Raw genomic sequence first — 21,659 nt, 5'->3', positions numbered from 1 at the left:
CGAGGAGGGAAGGCTTGAGAACTATAGGGCCTCTCTACCAGTGTCAAGAAGAGACAGAACATTTAGAAAACGCTGACGTCATTTTCAGTTTATAACCTGTGGTAAAATGTGTATGAACTCAGTACTCTCTTGAATTAAAGGCTGTTACTTGACTTTTAAGACCGGGGCTCTGTCCACTCTTATAAAATAAGGGTCTTACAAACCCTTATGCATTGACAGAGTGTTTAATTTTGATTGGGAATTAAAACAGAGGAATTACATTCCTTCAACAATTGGTCCTTCGAGGCCGGGATCGAAAAATCCGTCCCTGCCATCTGGAGGTCGTACGCCGGAAAAAACGTGCACGTTAAACAATTTTTAAAAAAAGACCAGGCTTCTGGATTGAGGTTAAAAGCCATCCCAGATGGCAGATACGATGACAGATCCAAACGAACAGTGCTTTTCCCAGTCGGGAGCAGGTCAGTAGCCTTTATTCTTGAATTTGGGAGGGATTATTTAGGATATTTATTGATTAAAATGTTATAAAGGAGTTGGATTTGATCAATAATAGGTGCTTGAATATTCTGAACAAATAAAATGGGTTTCTACCTTGGGTTTTAACCAAAACGATAGGAATGAAACAGGTCTGAAATTGACCTGTGGTAAGGTGCACTACCATGAATAAACTAGAGCTTAATAAATCCTGGTTTTGCAAGCCAGAAGGTTATTAAGGAGAGATATAGTACGCATTGGAGAATTAGGACACTTGTTCCGTACAAATAGGATAGCCATTAATTCAAAAAACATACCTAAATAAAGTTTGAACCTGAGTAGTCTATCTGTATATGGGAAGTAGTCTGACTATCAAGAAGTAGCAGATAAGATATATATATAACAGGTGAGGATAAATTAGGCTTGGTGAGAAGGCAGGGTAATTCTAGGCGAACATAATAATTGATCCTGTACAATGCTGAAAGAAATTCATATCAAAGGATGAGGTTAACTTAGTCTAGAGTAGTGAGATATGAGACATTAACGTTGAAAGTCCCAAAAATAATATCCTATGGGTGAAATGTGATGTCCGATCAAAAGTCTTCTATAGACGTGGTTCACAGGAGAGGTTAACTTAGTCTAGAGTAGTGAGATATGAGATATTAACGTTGAAAGTCCCAAAAAGAATATCCTATGGGTGAAATGTGATGTCCGATCAAAAGTCTTCTATGGACGCGGTTCACAGGAAGGAAAATACATACAGATTTTTTTTTAAAGAGACACACACATAGTCAGACAGAAAAGGACTAAAAGTAACTACAGTGCCTTGCGAAAGTATTCGGCCCCCTTGAACTTTGCGACCTTTTGCCACATTTCAGGCTTCAAACATAAAGAAATAAAACTGTATTTTTTTGTGAAGAATCAACAACAAGTGGGACACAATCATGAAGTGGAACGACGTTTATTGGATATTTAAAACTTTTTTAACAAATCAAAAACAGAAAAATTGGGCGTGCAAAATTATTCAGCCCCCTTAAGTTAATACTTTGTAGCGCCACCTTTTGCTGCGATTACAGCTGTAAGTCGCTTGGGGTATGTCTCTATCAGTTTTGCACATTGAGAGACTGACATTTTTTCCCATTCCTCCTTGCAAAACAGCTCGAGCTCAGTGAGGTTGGATGGAGAGTATTTGTGAACAGCAGTTTTCAGTTCTTTCCACAGATTCTCGATTGGATTCAGGTCTGGACTTTGACTTGGCCATTCTAACACCTGGATATGTTTATTTTTGAATCATTCCATTGTAGATTTTGCTTTATGTTTTGGATCATTGTCTTGTTGGAAGACAAATCTCCGTCCCAGTCTCAGGTCTTTTGCAGACTCCATCAGGTTTTCTTCCAGAATGGTCCTGTATTTGCCTCCATCCATCTTCCCATCAATTTTAACCATCTTCCCTGTCCCTGCTGAAGAAAAGCAGGCCCAAACCATGATGCTGCCACCACCATGTTTGACAGTGGGGATGGTGTGTTCAGGGTGATGAGCTGTGTTTTTGTTTCATCTGACCAGAGCACCTTCTTCCACATGTTTGGTGTGTCTCCCAGGTGGCTTGTGGCAAACTTTAAACAACACTTTTTATGGATATCTTTAAGAAATGGCTTTCTTCTTGCCACTCTTCCATAAAGGCCAGATTTGTGCAATATACGACTGATTGTTGTCCTATGGACAGAGTCTCCCACCTCAGCTGTAGATCTCTGCAGTTCATCCAGAGTGATCATGGGCCTCTTGGCTGCATCTCTGATCAGTCTTCTCCTTGTATGAGCTGAAAGTTTAGAGGGACGGCCAGGTCTTGGTAGATTTGCAGTGGTCTGATACTCCTTCCATTTCAATATTATCGCTTGCACAGTGCTCCTTGGGATGTTTAAAGCTTGGGAAATCTTTTTGTATTCAAATCCGGCTTTAAACTTCTTCACAACAGTATCTCGGACCTGCCTGGTGTGTTCCTTGTTCTTCATGATGCTCTCTGCGCTTTTAACGGACCTCTGAGACTATCACAGTGCAGGTGCATTTATACAGAGACTCGATTACACACAGGTGGATTGCATTTATCAGCATTAGTCATTTAGGTCAACATTGGATCATTCAGAGATCCTCACTTAACTTCTGGAGAGAGTTTGCTGCACTGAAAGTAAAGGGGCTGAATAATTTTGCACGCCCAATTTTTCTGTTTTTGATTTGTTAAAAAAGTTTGAAATATCCAATGTCGTTCCACTTCATGATTGTGTCCCACTTGATGTTGATTCTTCACAAAAAAATACAGTTTTATATCTTTATGTTTGAAGCCTGAAATGTGGCAAAAGGTCGCAAAGTTCAAGGGGGCCGAATACTTTCGCAAGGCACTGTAAGTAACGGTAAATTGCAAATTCGTAGAAAGACACGCACATAGAATTTAAAATAAAATATAGCAAGGCATAGATAAGTGATTAAATACCATAGCTACTAGTAACGGTAAGGATTAAGAATGGGTGGAAATGCCTCAAAAGAAGTGCCGGAACTAACGGGAGACGAGCGTTATATGGAACAGAGAGACAAGAGAAACATTGATTTCGGTCTAAGATGGAGAAAGAAATACGATTTTGATGGCCCTCTAAATGTAGAAAAGCTGGAATCACTTATAAAATGTGGAAATTATGTGAAAAAGCAGAATAAACAGGGGTTATACACAGCCGGAGTTTGGCTTTCGGAAGCAAAAAAGAGAATTGGACGCACAGGAAAAAAGGTTAAATCTGACAAGACTCAAGAGGCGCTGCCCTCCGCTCCCGCAGATGAAAAAGTTAACCAATTGGGTGGAGGTGAGGGTAACAATCTATATCTTCCTCGATTATACCAACAGTACAGAGATAATCCAGTCGATGAAATAGTGGTTGTAAGAATACGGCTGCAGGAGCTACCTGTGAAATTACCACCCATGTATGTGGGTCCCGCTGAAGCCGAGGGAGGTATAATGGAGTTAGAGAAGGGAATAAAGTCGAGAAAAGTGGATAAGTTGAGTCAAAAGAAAAATATTGTAACGAAATTGGACATTTCGCCCGGGAGTGTAACACTCCCTGCAAACGTCGTCAACAAGGTTGTACTTTAACCGAGGGGAAGGTCTGAGGCGACAATCGGGTAAAAAAAAAGGAGGGGTCAGATATAAGACAGCGAAATTAAGGAGAATCCTAACTGAGGGAAAACTTTGGGTCGTTAAATTAGGGCTATTTTCTGTTGACCAGAAGCCGGAGTTACAAATTTAAACAGAGAAGATGGGTCTATTTGCGGAGAATCTAAGTCAGTTCCAGTGTTGGTAGTATAGTGGTGAGCGCAGCAGTCTCACCAACAGCAATCCACGGTTCGGTTCCCAGCTGAGGCGGTTAACTAAAATTGATTTTAGCTTGTAATTCACCTATTTGCATGTTTTGCCGGAAAAATACGGTCGCCAGTGTTTGTATAAAATTTGAACTGAAACGTTAAAATGTGTTTTAGATTGAATTGAAAAAAAGAAGGCATTAAAAATAATGGCGAGACAATTTCGATGTAATACGCTATTTTGCCCAAAATGATCTGTTGGAATAATGTATTGAGATGGGAGTCGTATTTAAATAAATGTATCATAGAAGAGAAAGTCACTTAAAGTTAAATGTAGGGAATAACGGAGAGATACGATACAATTTCGTGCTATCCGGGTGTTATAGCTATTTATGAATCGACTGACTTACGATAAATTTAGCACAAAACATGGTACGTTTAAATGTTGAGAAGTTTGGTTGGTTTTACTCTGATGATTAGAATTTAAAATTGAACTCAATCTGAATAGGGAATATATATTTTACAGAGGCAGGCAGATTTGTGGCGTCGTTTTCTGAAAAGATGCTACAGCCAGCAACGGAATGGCTAGACACTCAATGGGGCTATATAGTGCAACGCTTTGGACTATAAAATAGGTAAGAATAGTTTAATCGTAAAAAGTTGTGATTGTTTTTCCGAGTATTGATTTTTGGTTAGGTAACGCCAGGGAATTCGAACTAGAAGTTAACGTATTCAAAAAAACACTATCTGTTTTTCTTTACAGGGAACAAGTATATGTCTTGTCTTAAAGGGACAGTGCATGTTTATCACAGTGGTTTGAGGGTATGGCAGTGTATAAAATATTTTGGGACGACAATTTGAAGATAAGACTGAATGAGTTACATGAAACATCGAGAGATTGTTCACAAACAATGTGAAGGGATTATCAGAATTATTGGGTTTCGTTGTTGTAGTAAAAGTTTGGGTTAAGGGGATTTCCCTGTTCCCAGTGACAAGGTATTTTAAAGGGGTACACTCACATATGGATTATTATGAGTTTTAATTAGACAATTGAATAACGTATTGGGAATAGAGTCGTAATTAAAATACTAAGTCAAAGACGAGACAGTTACTAGATCAAAATGAATTATAAATAATAACGAAGAGACAATTACGATTTATACCCATCGAAATGTTTTATAAAATTAGCGAATTTAGAGATATTGGTTATTGGATATTATAATTCAAGATTTGAACAGATGTGATAAATTAGGTTTGGTTTATCGAACAACAATTATTTACAATTCATTGAAAGTCGCTACGAATTGGGCCGAGGTTGAGCGCTTGATGATGACGTCACTAGCAAAGCACTATTGGTAGCCACGGAAATGACGTTGTGACTGGGGGTAACGGAGAAAATTGTTTGTCTTTTAGAAGGAAAATGTGTGCATTAGTGTTTCGAGTCACTTTTCAGAAGTTGATAAAAGTTACAAAATACATTTTTTAAAGTAATTTGAGAGTCGCCAGGATAGTCAGGAAAGATGCTAAAAACTAGCAGCTGATACGCTAGGTAGGCATCATAAGATTTGTGGCGTTCATTTGGATTGAATTAGGCTATGAGAGAGGGAGACTGGATGTCTGAATCGTAAAACATTGTGATAATGGATTCTGATGGTTGTCGATTCCAGGTTTGATTGTTTATGTAACACCAGTGAATTTGAGCACTGTTTCCATTGTGTGGAACCATGTTAGGGTATTTAATGTTGAAAAGCAACCTCTTTTGAAAAACATAACTGCATATGTTTCGGGAAGTTAGCTAGGTTGAATTTGGTTATTTGAGCTTTTCCCCTGATACGTAGACATCCATAACAGGGGCAAGTTGTTTTTTTCTTGAGGAACTACCAATGTAAACGTGAGTCTCTGAGTAATTTTGCCATCTGAAGCATTACAGTAGTGAGTTTTCGTATAGTTTGTTTTTTGCTGGTAAAAGTGTTTGGTTTATTTGTTTACTGGTTATGGTCAATTTTAGGGTTTGATTTAACCTCTAGCGACGAGCAATCCCGTATCCGGGAGCGTAATCATAGCCCAAGCACATTACCATAACGCAACGTTTCCTATTCATGAAAATCGCAAATGAAATGAAATAAATATATTCAAACACAAGAAAAGCCTTTTGTTAACAACACTGTCATCTCAGATGTTCAAAATATGCTTTTCAACCAAAGCTACACAAGCATTTGTGTAAGAGTATTGATAGCCTAGCATAGCATTAAGCTTAGCATTTAGCAGGCAACATTTTCACAAAAACAAGAAAAGCATTCAAATAAAATAATTTACCTTTGAAGAACTTCGGATGTTTTCAATGAGGAGACTCTCAGTTAGATAGCAAATGTTCATTTTTTCCAAAAATATTATTTGTGTAGGAGAAATCGCTCCGTTTTGTTCATCACTTTTGGCTAAGAAAAAAAAACGAATATTCATTCACTACAACGCCAAACTTTTTTCCAAATTAACTCCATAATATCGACAGAAACACGGCAAACGTTGTTTAGAATCGTCCTCAAGGTGTTTTTCACATATCTATTCGATGATAAATCCTTTGTGGCAGTTGGGTTTCTCCTCAGTAGCAAACGGAAAAGTACTTGCAGCTGGAGATTACACAATAATTGCAACGGAGGACACCAAGCGACCACCTGGTAAATGTAGTCTCTTTAGGGTCAATCTTCCAATGATATGCCTACAAATACGTCACAATGCTGCAGACATCTTGGGGAAAACGTGGAAAAGGTAAGCTGACTCCTAGCTCCTCCACAGCCATATAAGGAGTCATTGCCATGAGGCGGTTTCAAAAAATGTGGCACTTCCTGATTGTATTTTTATCTCGTTTTTTTCTGTAACATCAGTTCTGTGGCACTCACAGACAATATCTTTGCAGTTTTGGAAACGTCAGTGTTTTCTTTCCAAAGCTGTCAATTATATGCATAGTCGAGCATCTTTTTGTGACAAAATATCTTGTTTAAAACGGGAATGTTTTTCATCCAAATATTAAAAGAGCGCCCCCTATATCGAAGAAGTGATTTAACTTAGTTAAACATTGTGTTCTGGCGTGTTTAAGTAGGATTCTTTATTCCGGGACGGATGGGAGTTATCTAAAATAAGTCAATTAAAGGAGCCATGGGAGAATGCGAATGCATTTTTATTAAATATCTGGGATTAAATTACGGATTTCTTACACTGAGAAATGTACGACATTTGCGGCAGAGGGAAAAAGTAATACATTGGATAATAATGTTATCAGGTTTAATTGTATCTAAGGGTAGCATGTTCATTTAAGTAAACATATACGTAGACAATGTTTAAAACTTATGATTAATGATTTGAGTCAAGGGGAATTATCATTAGGTTTAGTTATAGTTCACTTATTGAGTTTCTGAATCGAAGTAGCATAGTGAATGCTAGTTAGGCGTGTTGTGTCTCACTTTTAGAAGCCTCCCGGGATTATAATCTTGGGGAGAGTGGGGGAGAGAGCGGCCATAAACGACCAAATTGAAAAAGGTCTGGATGATTATCCATTAAGGTTTGCAAATATATACACATAAAACAATTGTTAGAACTATTTGTTTTAGTGCAAAGGTATTTTAAAGAGGCACGCTCACATATGGAACCTTATGAGTTTTTATTTTATGGGTTTTAATTACACAGGTGATTATTTTTATTTTAAGGATAAAGGGTTCTTTAATATGTCTAATATGGTATGGAACATGACTAAAAAAGGGTGGTATGACCTTTTGACCTTATCGTGGCTATCGTTTGGGGTTTGATCAGCCCCGGGGAAGAGCCATTTGTATAATGAATTGTGGTCAGTTGGGTTACTAATTTTAAGGTAAATTAGTTATAATGGAGTGTTAGTTTGGGGTTTAGAATTATTGTTTGAATCACTGAAGCTGATTTTACAATATTAGCTGTGAAGTTTTTTAATTGGCTATTATGGATTTGATATTACAACAGAAAATAGTTATATTTATCATTGAGAATAAATAGGGGTGATAAATTACTGTAGATAAGGTATCCCACACTATGCAACATATATTAAATTAATGTTATTGTCAGATAGAATACTGAGGATCCCTGAAGGAAAGAGCTTGTAAAGTGTAGGAAGGATTTCGATATGGTTAGTATTGGTTCAGGCTCTGGTTAACCATTAGGAGGTCTTTTAAATATTATTAAATTTGACAGGAATATAGGACATCTGTGGTGATTTAGGATTATTGTAAGGATTAAGATAGATTGATTAAGGAAATGTAAGGACTTTAGAGATGGCCACTTATAGACATGTTTTGTTTTTCTTCTAAAATCAATGATTTTAGATAGTCAAACAGTGAGACGCTTAAATGGCAATTAACAGAATTCCGGGGGCCATCTCTCGAATGAAGAAAATCCTTCCTGTCTTTTCATCCCTGTTTTTGTTCATAGAAGTGAAGGTGTGTCTGGCTCTTGCTAAGTGATGTGTTCTCGGGGAGAGGGTGGGGCTTCACATGGAAGCTGTTCGTCTAAGCTGTCTTATCGTGGGTGACTTATTCCTGATACAGCACGTCCTACTTGAGTATGCGGAGAGTGGTAATTTGACCCATGGTTTAGACGATGAGGATTTTGTTCCAAAATAAGCATAAGAGATCCCTAGATCTGGGTAGACAGGAAGTTAGGGTAGAGGTTGGGAAGGATCTCTCAATGGAGTTTTATGTAGACCAAAATGGAGTCTCTAAGTACATGGCAGTCTAGGACTCTGAGACATTGTGGCATATATCGGTGCAGGTTCCCATATTTATCGTGGACACAGGTCATAGCTCATTTGGAGAGAGAGGGCTATATGAATCCACTCACCCAGTATGGAAGAAGGTAGAGTATAGTGAAGGTGAGAGTTTTTGATTGTAATCAGGAGAGAGGGATGTATTGCATAAAGAAAGGCCTAACCCTTTAAACAGAAATGAAGGAGGATCTCGGGTTGTATGGATATGACCAGGTCTTGGTCGACACCCTAGTACGGTTCTGGGTAGAGGAGTTTAGGCCGGTATGGTAAAGCTGTTCACGAAAGCAGGAATGCCAGATAATGACAGTTGTATTGATTTGCACTATTTAAATCCCCAGGTTCCTCCCTTTACAGTGACCGGAGGAGATTATTACCATTTGGCCCGGTACAGTACTCTTGGGAAATGATGTCAGGGCGAGGTTTTACCGACAGATTGGACAGGATTATGCTCCATTGTACATTTGACACCAAGACATGAAGTATAGCCAGATGGGAGAAAAGAGCTACTCCATCCGGGTCTCTTATTGACAAAGTATACATTGATAACATTGGGGTTCCACGGACGAGGACTGGATTAATTATATTTATTATAATCAACAGCGCTTTAACAATTATACCAGAGATGCTATTAAAGGTTTTGCAGAACAGACTGAAGCAACCAGCCGGATGGCTTGGCAGAATAGAATTGCATTAGATATGTTCATGGCTGAAAAGGGAGAAGTATGCGTGATTATCGGGACCATGTTTGTGCTTACATCCCAAATAACACAGCTCCGGACGAATCAGTGCCCGAAGCCTCAGCTGGCTCACGGGTTGGCAGAAAACTCTGGGGTGGATACTTCTCTGACTAATTGGTTTGATAAGTATGTTCGGAAAATGGGAAAAAATATTATGATCACTGTATTATGGGCTACATTCACCTGGGTGACTGTTTAGTTTTATGGGGCTGTTGTCTAATTCCCTGTATATGAGGCCTTATTTCCAGGACTCTGGAGAAATCGATGACAATAGATGGTGAGGTACCAGGGGATTCCAGGTTCAGACCTGCGGAGTGCTGATTGTATGTCTACAGGACAAGTGGACGAATCTGGATCCTTCAGTTGCGGGGAATTTATGTTTGAAGAGACCATTTTTGATGTTTAGGGAGGCTAGGTTGTATCCCATCTCAATATTAGACTGTTTTTTTTATGAAGATTGTAACGAAAAATCCTGATAAGAAGAGTTATGATTCTGATGTAGGCCTGAGAAACAATTATGGCGAATGCAAGTGTTGGGTTATGTTTAGGTGATGTTTTGATGACAAGAAATATCTCTAATAAAAATAGAAATAGGCTTTTTAATATTACAATATAACTACATGTGTGATTGGATGTATAATATTTAATCAAAGGGTGGATATCCTTCCTGTTTGGCCCTGTCCGGGGGTGTCCTCGGATGGGGCCACAGTGTCTCCTGACCCCTCCTGTCTCAGCCTCCAGTATTTATGCTGCAGTAGTTCATGTGTCGGGGGGCTGGGGTCAGTTTGTTATATCTGGAGTACTTCTCCTGTCCTATTCTGTGTCCTGTGTGAATCTAAGTGTGCGTTCTCTAATTCTCTCCTTCTCTCTCTCTCTCGGAGGACCTGAGCCCTAGACCATGCCCCAGGACTACCTGACATGATGACTCCTTGCTGTCCCCAGTCCACCTGGCCATGCTGCTGTTCCAGTTTCAACTGACCTGAGCCCTAGGACCATGCCCCAGGACTACCTGACATGATGACTCCTTGCTGTCCCCAGTCCACCTGGCCATGCTGCTGCTCCAGTTTCAACTTCCACCTGACTGTGCTGCTGCTCCAGTTTCAACTGTTCTGCCTTATTATTATTCGACCATGCTGGTCATTTATGAACATTTGAACATCTTGGCCATGTTCTGTTATAATCTCCACCCAGCACAGCCAGAAGAGGACTGGCCACCCCACATAGCCTGGTTCCTCTCTAGGTTTCTTCCTAGGTTTTGGCCTTTCTAGGGACTTTTTCCTAGCCACTGTGCTTCTACACCTGCATTGCTTGCTGTTTGGGGTTTTAGGCTGGGTTTCTGTACAGCACTTTGAGATATCAGCTGATGTACGAAGGGCTATATAAATAAATTTGATTTGATTTGGATATGTTAAGGGAATTTCTATCTATAATGACTAATTATGTATACATTTCAATCAGGATGAATTAAAGGACTATTATGTTACTGTACATGTATGAATTTTCTCTCTTGCTCCCATTATTGAATATAATGTAGTGAATGTAGTCGGGAGTTTAGTACAATGACGGTCTGTTCCTTTGTACAAATTAATTAACTATCTCCAGACTGTCTAGAATGCTTATCTACACTGACTGACCTTGGCTCTAGGCGAGGAGGGAAGGCTTGAGAACTATAGGGCCTCTCTACCAGTGTCATTAAGAGTCATTAACTCGTTTTTCAACCACTCCACAAATTCCTTGTTAACAATCTATAGTTTTGGCAAGTTGGTTATCTACTTTCTTATCTAAGTCATTTTTCCAACAATTGTTTACAGACAGATTATTTCACTTATAATTCAATGTATCACAATTCCAGTGGGTCAGAAGTTTACACACACAAAGTTAACTGTGCCTTTAAACAGCTTCGAAAATTCCAGAATATGTCATGGCTTTAGAAGCTTTTGATAGGCTAATTGAAATAATTTGAGTCAATTGGAGGTGTACCTGTGGATGTATTTCAAGGCCTACCTTCAAACCCAGTGCCTCTTTGCTTGATATCATTGGAAAATCAAAAGGAAAAAAATTGCGTATTATTGTTTTTTTACAGATGAACAGTTATCACGTTCACCTTCATGAACGTGATAACTTCACGTGTTTGGAAATTGTTCCCAAGGATGAACCTGACTTGTGGTCTACATTTTTTTTACTGAGTAAAAAAATTGTTGACTGTCATACCGCTCTATATCCACAGTAAAGCGAGTCCTATAGCGACATAACCTGAAAGGCCGATCACATGGAAGAATTCACTGCTCCAAAACTGCCATAAAAATGCCAGACTACGGTTTGCAACTGCACATAGGGACAAAGATCATACTTTTTGGAGAAATGTCCTCTGGTCTGATGAAACAAAAATATATAATGACCATCATTATGTTTGGAGGAAAAAGGGGGAGGCTTGCAAGCCGAAGAACGCCATCCCAACCGTGAAGCAGCATCATGTTGCGGGGGTGCTTTGCTGCAGGAGGGACTGGTACACTTCACAAAATAGATGGCATCTTGAGGGAGGACAATTATGTGGATATGAAGCAACATCTCAAGACATTAGTCAGGAAGTTAAAGCTTTGTTGCAAATGGGTCTTCCAAATGGACAATGATCCAAAGTTGTAACAAAATGGCAACAAAGTCAAGGTATTGGAATGGCCGTCGCATAGCCCTGACCATAATCCTATAGAAAATGTGGGCAGAACTTAAAGTGTGGGTAGAAATTAAAACGCGTGCAGCATAAGCTCTACACAATTTCAAAACAGCTGGGTTAGCCATATTTATGGATCTGAAGTATTAGCACTGGACAAGCTTACCACAGTGGACTTCCCCAGAGCTAACAGTGGATTTCACCTTTATGGTCACAAGATTAGGCTGGTAACATGGTTATCTGTAGAAGTATGATGACTCTATGAAATAATTACCTGAACACTTAAGCACCTTCCTATTATTGAGTTGCACCCCCTTTTTCCCCCAGAACAGCCTCAATTCGTCATGGTATGGACTCTACATAGGTATAGCTAGCAGCCCATGTTGACGCCAATGCTTCCACAGTTGTGTCAAATTGGCTGGATGTCCTTTGGGTGGTGGACAATTCTTGATAAACACAGGAAACTGTTGAGTGTGAAAAACCCAGCAGCGGTGCAGTTCTTGACACAAACCAGCGTGTCTGGCACTTACTACCATACCCTGTTCAAAGGCTCTTTTGTCTTGCCCATTCACCCTCTGAATGGCATACATACACGATCCATTCCTCAATTGTCTCGAGGCTTGAAAATAATGATTTAACCCTTCATCTACACTGATTGAAGTGGATTTAACAAGTGACATCAATAAGGGATCATTGCTTTCACCTGGTCAGTCTCACGGAAAGAGCAGGTGTTCCTAATGGTTTGTGCACGCATTGTATGTACCTTGCTACCTATACATGTAGCACAATCCTTAAAACCAAGCAATTGGTGAGTATACACATATGGGATTTAAAGAGTATTACACTTTTAAAAAATAAGACACTCACTGTACAGCAAAGAGATACACCAATATATTCTTGGCAATAATAGTGAATGTCCATATAAAAAAAAGTATATCTATCAGAATTTATTTTCCACAAGTATAAACAAAATAAACAATTATTTTGACTGACTGCTCACACCATACAATCCGCCCGTGGTGATGGTGCTGCTTTTATGCAAATGTATATATCTGCCCAGATTATCAGTAATATGAAGGCTGTTATTGCTTGCCCCTAATTTGTACTCAACATTGACACTGGTTAACCACTACTAGAATCAGGAATTTAAATTTCGAATTGCTTTATTAGCGAATGCTTAAAATGAATTTGAAGCAATGCTATACTCCTTGAAATTAGTTACAATTGAGGAATTTAAATAACACAACTTCAGTATTTTATGGTTTATACACACACACACAATTGTTAACATACATTTTCAATTTTTGGTTTGGAAACAGTTCTAAAAATAAATGTTTTAATACACTTACAATAATTGTATCTATTGCCAAAATCAATACAAAAAAAACTATGAAAAACATGCAAGGTATGTAGTGCATCACAAACCCAGTTTCAAAAGTCATTTTACCAAAGGCATACGTACAGAACAGTGTTCTAAAGGAGAGAATATCAGATACAAAAGAATCAAATGTGTTAGTCATTTATTTCTTTTCAATACTGAGTCTTATTATAATAGTATAAATGTATATGTGCAAAGAAGCGTATTTATTTCTACATTATACATCTGTTTCCACTACTCAATTCTAAGTACTAGCTTATATCACAACACACATACCCACCACTACCTGTTATGACTGTACGGATGGTCATCTTGCTCATGAAACCAGTCAACCGCTAAAGGTGACAGACAAACCAATTTGATTAATCTGATTGATTATTAAACAGTACTTAAATGGAAGGAGAGGGGAGAACAACCTAAAATACCCAATGCTCTAGCAGATTTAGGTACAGGGATATTGATGGCTTAGCCTATGGTAGAGCAATTGCATGTCTTGTTGTGTAGTTAATTCACTTGCACTTTTGGCAGACTTGTGCCAGAAAAGTAAGCTGTGTCACTATTGGGGAAACTCAAGACAAGATTAATAACCATTGGTTTAGGCAATAGCACCTATGACCACGTAAGTAAAAAAGGTGTGACAAAACCTAACAAAAAAAAACCCCACTAACAGTGTTCTACTCGATCTGAAAAATCAGGTCCCAGTTGGAGATAAAATAATGAACTATAAAATCAAAACCAATGGGCCAAAAACACTAGCCTATGACTAAAGAAAAAAAAGACTAATAGAAATGTACTTCCAACGAATAAGGGGGGGGGGGGTAGTTGCACATAGCGTTCCTGTTTACCTACTAGTGTCATGAAAAGACATGGTGGTGTCTGTTTAATTATCCTTAAGGGAACTCAATCATCCGGGGGGGCAAAATAGAAACACACACAGCTGGGTTTGACCTAACGCTACCTCGCCTCTCTCTGTACCCCTGTGCCTCCTATCTCACCGATCTCTTTGACCAGACTTCCCTCACTCCCTTAGTATCCAAAGGTCTCCTGAGAGGCGTAAACCATGTAGAGAAACCCGTCCTCGTCGTGCTCCTGCTCGTAGATCTCGGAGATGGGCGTGGAGACGCTCACCATGCTGTGCTGGTTGACAAGGAGGAAGAAGGCCTGCGTGGGGTTGAGCTGCAGCCGGCGCCTGAAAGGGAATGGGTATACAGGGGGTCAGGGCTGGTCACTACAATCATTAGGGCACACTGTAGTAAAATGAAAACAAGCAGTTATTTGGCGAGTCCAGGTAGTCCTTCCCTGATTCAGTCCATTTGGTGCCTAATGAATATGACCCATCTTTTTAGCTTGAAACACCTAGAGGTGTTGCATGGTTGGTGTATTCGGAGTACAGGCAAGCATTTCATGCAAGCAAGTTTAAAATCCACACACAGCATTACTATAATTGGCATCAGATTGAATGTCTACCTTCAAGGGACAGGTCATAGAACGGGCATCGCTTTATTGAGGATTCAACAATTAGCAATGGATGCACAGAATTAAATAATGGTACTTGCTTGGTGACACTGTTAGCAGTCTGTTAGTTTGTGTAACAGACTGAACAAAGGAGGTGGGACCAAGTCACGATTATTCGAGACACAAGAAAGTCAAGTCACAAGGTTCGAGTCTCAAGTAGAACAGGTTGAGTCTTGAGTCAAGTCCAAGTCGTGAAAAAAAAAAGATCTATACATACAATGACTTGTTCAACTACAAATCCGTCTATTGAGGCTCCCAGACAGACCTTTTCATTATTTTGTCTACAACACATTTTGATTATGTAAATTGTAAAATAAGGACCTTGTAGCAATTGTAACAGGCATGAAATCAGCACAAAGCAAGGCAAGTTGATGTACTCAGAGTGTAGATTTATTTACAGGTCTTGGTGACCCAATGGTGAAAGTGCCATATACAAAATATACAAATCATGGCCAAAAGTTTTGAGAATGACAAATATTAATTTCCACGAAGTTTGCTGCTTCAGTGTCTTTAGATATTTGTCATAAATTACTATGGAATACTGAAGTAGAATTACAAACATTTCATAAGTGTCAAAGGCTTTTATTGACAATTACATGAAGTTGATGCAAAGAGTCAATATTTGCAGTGTTGACCCTTCTTTTTCAAGACCTCTGCAATCTGCCCTTGCATGCTGTCAATTAACTTCTGGGCCACATCCTGACTGATAGAAGTCCATTCTTGCATAATCAATGCTTGGAGTTTGTCAGAATTTGTGGGTTGTTTGTTTGTCCACCTGCCTCTTGAGGATTGACCACAAGTTCTCAATGGGATTAAAGTCTGGGGAGTTTCCTGGCCATGGACCCAGAATATTGATGATTTGTTCCCCGAGCCACTTAGTTATCACTTTTGCCTTATGGCAAGGTGCTCCATCATGCTGGAAAAGGCATTGTTCGTCACCAAACTGTTCCTGGATGGTTGGGAGAAGTTGCTCTCAGAGGATGTGTTGGTACTATTCTTTATTCATGGCTGTGTTCTTAGGCAAAACTGAGTGAGCCGACTCCCTTGGCTGAGAAGCAACCCCACACATGAATGGTCTCACGATGCTTTACTGTTGGCATGACACAGGACTGATGGTAGCGCTCACCTTGTCTTCTCTGGACAAGCTTTTTTCCGGATGCCTCAAACAATCGGAAAGGGATTCAGAGAAAATTACTTTACCCCAGTCCTCAGCAGTCCAATCCCTGTACCTTTTACAGAATATCAGTCTGTCCCTGATGTTTTTCCTTCCCTTCGTGACACCAGGCCATCCTCCAAAACTCTGCCTCACTGTGCATGCAGATGCACTCACACCTGCCTGCTGCCATTCCTGAGCAAGCTCTGTACTGGTGGTGCCCCGATCCCGCAGCAGAATCAACTTTAGGAGACGGTCCTGGCGCCCTGAAGCCTTCTTCACAACAATTGAACTGCTCTCCTTGAAGTTGTTGATCCGATAAATGGTTGATTTAGGTGCAAATCTTACTGGCAGCAATATCCTTGCCTGTGAAGCCCTTTTTGTGCAAAGCAATGATGACGGCACGTTGTTCCTTCTAGGTAACCATGGTTGACAGAGGAAGAACATTGATTCCAAGCACCACCCTCCCTTTGAAGCTTCCAGTCTGTTATTTGAACTCAATCAGCATGACCGAGTAATCTCCAGCCATGTCCTCGTCAACACTCACACCTTTGTTAACGAGAGAATCACTGACATGTCAGCTGGTCCTTTTGTGGCAGGGCTGAAATGCAGTGGAAATGTATTTTGGGGATTCAGTTCATTTGCATGGCAAAGAGGGACTTTACAATTAATTCAAATTCATCTGGTCACTCTTCATAACATTCTGGAGTATATACAAATTGCCATCATACAAACTGAGGCAGCAGACTTTGAAAATTAATTATTTGTGTCATTCTCAACTTTTGGCCACGACTGTACACAGGCAAATCACCTAAAAATAAATACACTATCAGGCTTAAAAGTGATAGTTCAACCAAATTACAAAATAATTTTTGTAATAAATAGGAAAACTATGGACAAGGTATGACAGCAATCTATGCTTTGGTTTAGTTTCCCTGGGACTGTTTACACATGCTAATGTTTTAGCATTTGTGGCACAGATCCCATTCAAGTCATGGGACTGATTTTTCGCACATCATGTTCAAATCATCTATAAGTGACAGATTCCCAATCAATTTGAGATCCTTTGATGATTTGTACATGATGAGCAAAAAAATGCAAATAATATCAGTCCCATTACTTGAATGGGATTTGTGCCACAAATGCTAAACCATTAGCATGCAGAAACAATGCCATGGAAATTAAACCAAAGCATGAATTGCTGTCATACATTGTCCATAGACTGGAAACCAATGTGTCCTTTTTAATCTGGGTGAACTATCCCTGTAACCTGTCCTATCTGAACAGAAACAGGTAGAGGGCAAAACTGCACAGCCTCCCCTTGAAAAACCAAATCAGTCTAATAAGAGTTCAAATAGGTACATGTAAGCACTTGGCCCCTCCCAGGACCATACAATTACCAAATTGGTCATTACAACCAATAAACTGTCTCTACAATATAAAAAGTCCATTTTCACATCCATCGGTACATTCGTCTGAAATCAGGCTTAATGATTCTTATTCAATGTACTGGCCACCAAAGCGTGGCGTCCAGGCCACGAAGCCTATTTCTTTGTGAACAGAGGCACGCGCACTCCTATTATGCAACCAGAATGACAGACATAGGAGAGACACACGGAACTCCGACATAACCTGGTAAATATGAACTAAGTAAACCATACATTGAATGAAATAAAACGGAAACAGAAAAAAAGGTGTTGCAATAAAAGGTTAACGAATTAAATAAAAAGCTTAGCAAATATTGTAGGATTAGATGGAATATAGATTCACCACATATGCATTTACACATGTGAAATCAACAGCAAACATTTCAACAAGAGAACAAAGCACTCTCCACGGGTGGGAGTTTGGCAAGCAACATGCCTTTATGGTGCATCTTCGCCACAGTAATAATAATTACATAAGTAAATCAATTATTCATGATTATTTCAAGTAATTTTCACATACCAAAAGACCAGTAGGGATATGCTTGTAATTGTTGCTTGGTGTCCCATTGCTGGTCAGTTGACAAAGTAAATAGTTAATATTCTTGATCACCAAACCATTTTTGGAGCTGCATATTTATGGCAATCCTCTCTCCCTACAATGACGTTTGTGAGGCACCTGATCCTATAGCTGTACAGCAAATCAGCAATCTGTTCGCTAGCTCACCCGACCTGTGTTGAATGCCAGTTTGCTGGTCCAATCAAAGGGCCGAGTGTGCGTTTCACTAGCCAATCTGTTGGATGTTTTTTTTGGAAGGGCGATGCTGCGGCTACGGTCTCTGGCTGCGTGGAGAGTAATCCATTGAGACTCTGTACCACAAAATGAGTGACAACATGACAAAACCTTGGCCAGATAATTTCAAGTCATCAGTCTCATGTCAGTCCCGAGTTGAGGCGCCTAGTCTCAAGTCATCAAATTTGTGACTCAAGTCCACAACACTGCTAAAACAAAAGTTTGAATTATATTGAAACAAACTTGATTTCACTATATTGAACAAAAATATGAACGCAACATGTTGGTCCCATGTTTCATGAGCTGAAATAAATTAAAAAAGATTCCAGAAATGTTCCAAAAACTTCTCAAATGTTGTGCACAAGTTTGTTTACAGCCCTTTACTGAGCATTTTTCTTTTGGCAAAATAATCCATCCACCTGACAGGTGTGGCATAACAAGAAGCTGATTAAAACATCATGACCATTACACAAGTGAACCTTGTGCTGAGGACAATAAAAGGCCACTCTAAAATGAGCAACTGTCACACACAATCCCACAAATGTCTCAAGTTTTGAGGGAGCGTGCAATTGTCATGCTGACTGCAGGAATGTCCACCAGAGCTTTTGCGAGAGAATTTAATGTTAATTTCTCTACCAACGTCGTTTTAGAGAATTTGGGAGTACGTCCAACCGGCCCATGTGTAACCATGCCACCCCAGGACCTCCACATCAGGCTTCTTCCCTTGCGGGATAGTCTGAGACCAGCTGTGTTCCAGTTCCCACCATCACTGAATACACGGAACACAAACGCAACATGAAACTATTAAAAATATTTTTGTGAGTTACAGTTCATAAGAAAATCAGTCAATTTAAATAAATAAATTAGGCCCTAATCTAATCAGATATGAATATGTTGGCCACAGATGCCTTTAAAAAAGGGTAGGGGTGTGGATCAGAAAACCAGTCAGTATCTGGGGTGACCACTTCATGCAGCGCAACACATCTCCTTTGCATTTAATTTATCAGGCTGTTGATTGTGGCCTGTGGAATGTTGTCTCACTCCTCTTCAATGGCTGTGAAGTTGCTGGATAATGGCGGGAACTGGAACACGCAGTCATATACTTCCATCAAGAGCATCCCAATCATGCTCAATGGGAGACATGTCTGGTGAGTATGCAGGCCATGGAAGAACTGGGACATTTTCAGCTTCCAGGAATTGTGCACAGACCCTTGCGACATGGGGCCGTGCATTATCATGCTGAAACATGAGGTGATGGCGGCAGATGAATGTCACGCTCTCGGTATATTCAAATTACCATTGATAAAATGTAATTGTGTTCGTTGTCCATAGCTTATGCCTGCCCATAACATAAGGGGCACTCTGTTCACAAAGTTGACAGGGGCGGCAGCGTAGCCTAGTCGTTAAATGTGTTTTTTTTTGTGGGAGGTTGTAACATTTGATTTACACCACATGCCTACCACTTTTACTGTGAAACAAACAAGATAAGACAAAACAACTGAAAACTTGAGCGTGCATAACTATTCCCCCCAAAGTCATTACTTTGTAGAGCCACCTTTTGCAGTAATTACAGCTGCAAGTCTCTTGGGGTGTCTCTATAAGCTTGGCACATCTAGCCACTGCAATTTTTGCCCATTCTTCAAGGCAAAACTGCTCCAGCTCTTTCAAGTTGGATGGGTTCCGCTGGTGTACAGCAATCTTTAAATCATACCACAGATTCTCAATTGGATTGAGGTCTGGGCTTTGACTAGGCCATTCCAAGTTTCCCCTTAATCCACTCGAGTGTTGCTTTAGCAGTATGCTTAGGGTCATTGTCCTGCTAGAAGGTGAACCTCCATCCGAGTCTCAAATCTCTGAAAGACAAACAGGTTTCCCTCCATCATTCCTTCAATTCTGACCAGTTTCCAAGTCCTTGCTGATGAGAAACATCCCCACAGCATGATGCTGTCACCACCATGCCTCACTGTGGGGATGGTGTTCTCAGGGTAATGAGAGGTGTTGGGTTTGTGCCAGACATAACATTTTCCTTGATGGACAAAAAGCTACAATTTAGTCTCACCTGACCATATTCTTTCCACATGCCTTTTGGTGAACACCAAAAGTGTTTTTTTTTTTCTTTAAGCAATGGCTTTTTTCTGGCCATTCTTCCGTAAAGCCCAGCACTGTGGAGTGTACGGCTTAAAGTGGTCCTATGGACAGATATTCCCATCTCCGCTGTGGAGCTTTGCAACTCCTTCGGGGTTATCTTTGGTCTCTTTGTTGCCTCTCGGTTGCCTCTCTGTCCTCCTTGCCTGGTCTGGGCTTTACGGAAGAATGGCCAAGAAAGCTAAGGTAACTGAGCTAAACGACCGTCATCATGAAGTGCTTTGAGAGACTAGTCAAGGACCATATCACCTCCACCCTACCTGACACCCTAGACCCACTCCAATTTGCTTACCGCCCAAATAGGTCCACAGACGATGCAATCTCAACCACACTGCACACTGCCCTAACCCATCTGGACAAGAGGAATACCTATGTGAGAATGCTGTTCATCGACTACAGCTCGGCATTTAACACCATAGTGCCCTCCAAGCTCGTCATCAAGCTCGAGACCCTGGGTCTCGACCCCGCCCTGTGCAACTGGGTGCTGGACTTCCTGACGGGCCGGCCCCCAGGTGGTGAGGGTAGGCAACAACATCTCCACCCCGCTGATCCTCAACACTGGGGCCCCACAAGGGTGCGTTCTGAGCCCTCTCCTGTACTCCCTGTCCACCCACGACTGCGTGGCCACGCACGCCTCCAACTCAATCATCAAGTTTGCGGACGACACAACAGTGGTAGGCTTGATTACCAACAACGACGAGACGGCCTACAGGGAGGAGGTGAGGGACCTCGGAGTGTGGTGTCAGGAAAATAACCTCACACTCAACGTCAACAAAACTAAGGAGATGATTGTGGACTTCAGGAAACAGCAGAGGGAACACACCCCTATCCACATCGATGGAACAGTAGTGGAGAGGGTAGTAAGTTTATGTACCTCGGCGTACACATCACAGACAAACTGAATTGGTCCACCCACACAGACAGCATCGTGAAGAAGGCGCAGCAGCGCCTCTTCAACCTCAGGAGGCTGAAGAAATTCAGCTTGTCACCAAAAGCACTCATAAACTTCTACAGATGCACAATCGAAAGCATCCTGTCAGGCTCTATCACCGCCTGGTACGGCAACTGCTCCGCCCACAACCGTAAGGCTCTCCAGAGGGTAGTGAGGTCTGCACAACGCATCACCAGGGGCAAACTACCTGCCCTCCAGGACACCTACACCACCCGATGTCACAGGAAGGCCATAAAGATCATCAAGGACAGCAACCACCCGAGCCACTGCCTGTTCACCCCGCTATCATCCAGAAGGC

The 21,659-nt window shown here is 40.6% G+C and overlaps 1 protein-coding gene across 2 annotated transcripts in view; it reads right to left on the bottom strand.

The window, feature by feature from the left end:
* Positions 1-13,146: 13,146 nt before the first annotated feature.
* The window catches only part of map1lc3a (microtubule-associated protein 1 light chain 3 alpha), a 37,438-nt gene continuing 28,925 nt past the window's right edge, over positions 13,147-21,659 (bottom strand). For both annotated transcript variants that reach the window (XM_031824693.1, XM_020482798.2), the window contains exon 4: positions 13,147-14,568. In XM_031824693.1, the coding sequence (XP_031680553.1) occupies positions 14,406-14,568 (163 nt within the window). In that variant the 3' untranslated portion in view covers positions 13,147-14,405. The remainder of the gene's footprint in view (positions 14,569-21,659) is intronic.

Source organism: Oncorhynchus kisutch, linkage group LG5 (assembly GCF_002021735.2).
Source record: "Oncorhynchus kisutch isolate 150728-3 linkage group LG5, Okis_V2, whole genome shotgun sequence".
Taxonomy (NCBI): Eukaryota; Metazoa; Chordata; class Actinopteri; order Salmoniformes; family Salmonidae; genus Oncorhynchus; species Oncorhynchus kisutch.
Note: the sequence above shows the minus strand (reverse complement) of the source record. Positions and strands in the feature narration are given on the sequence as shown.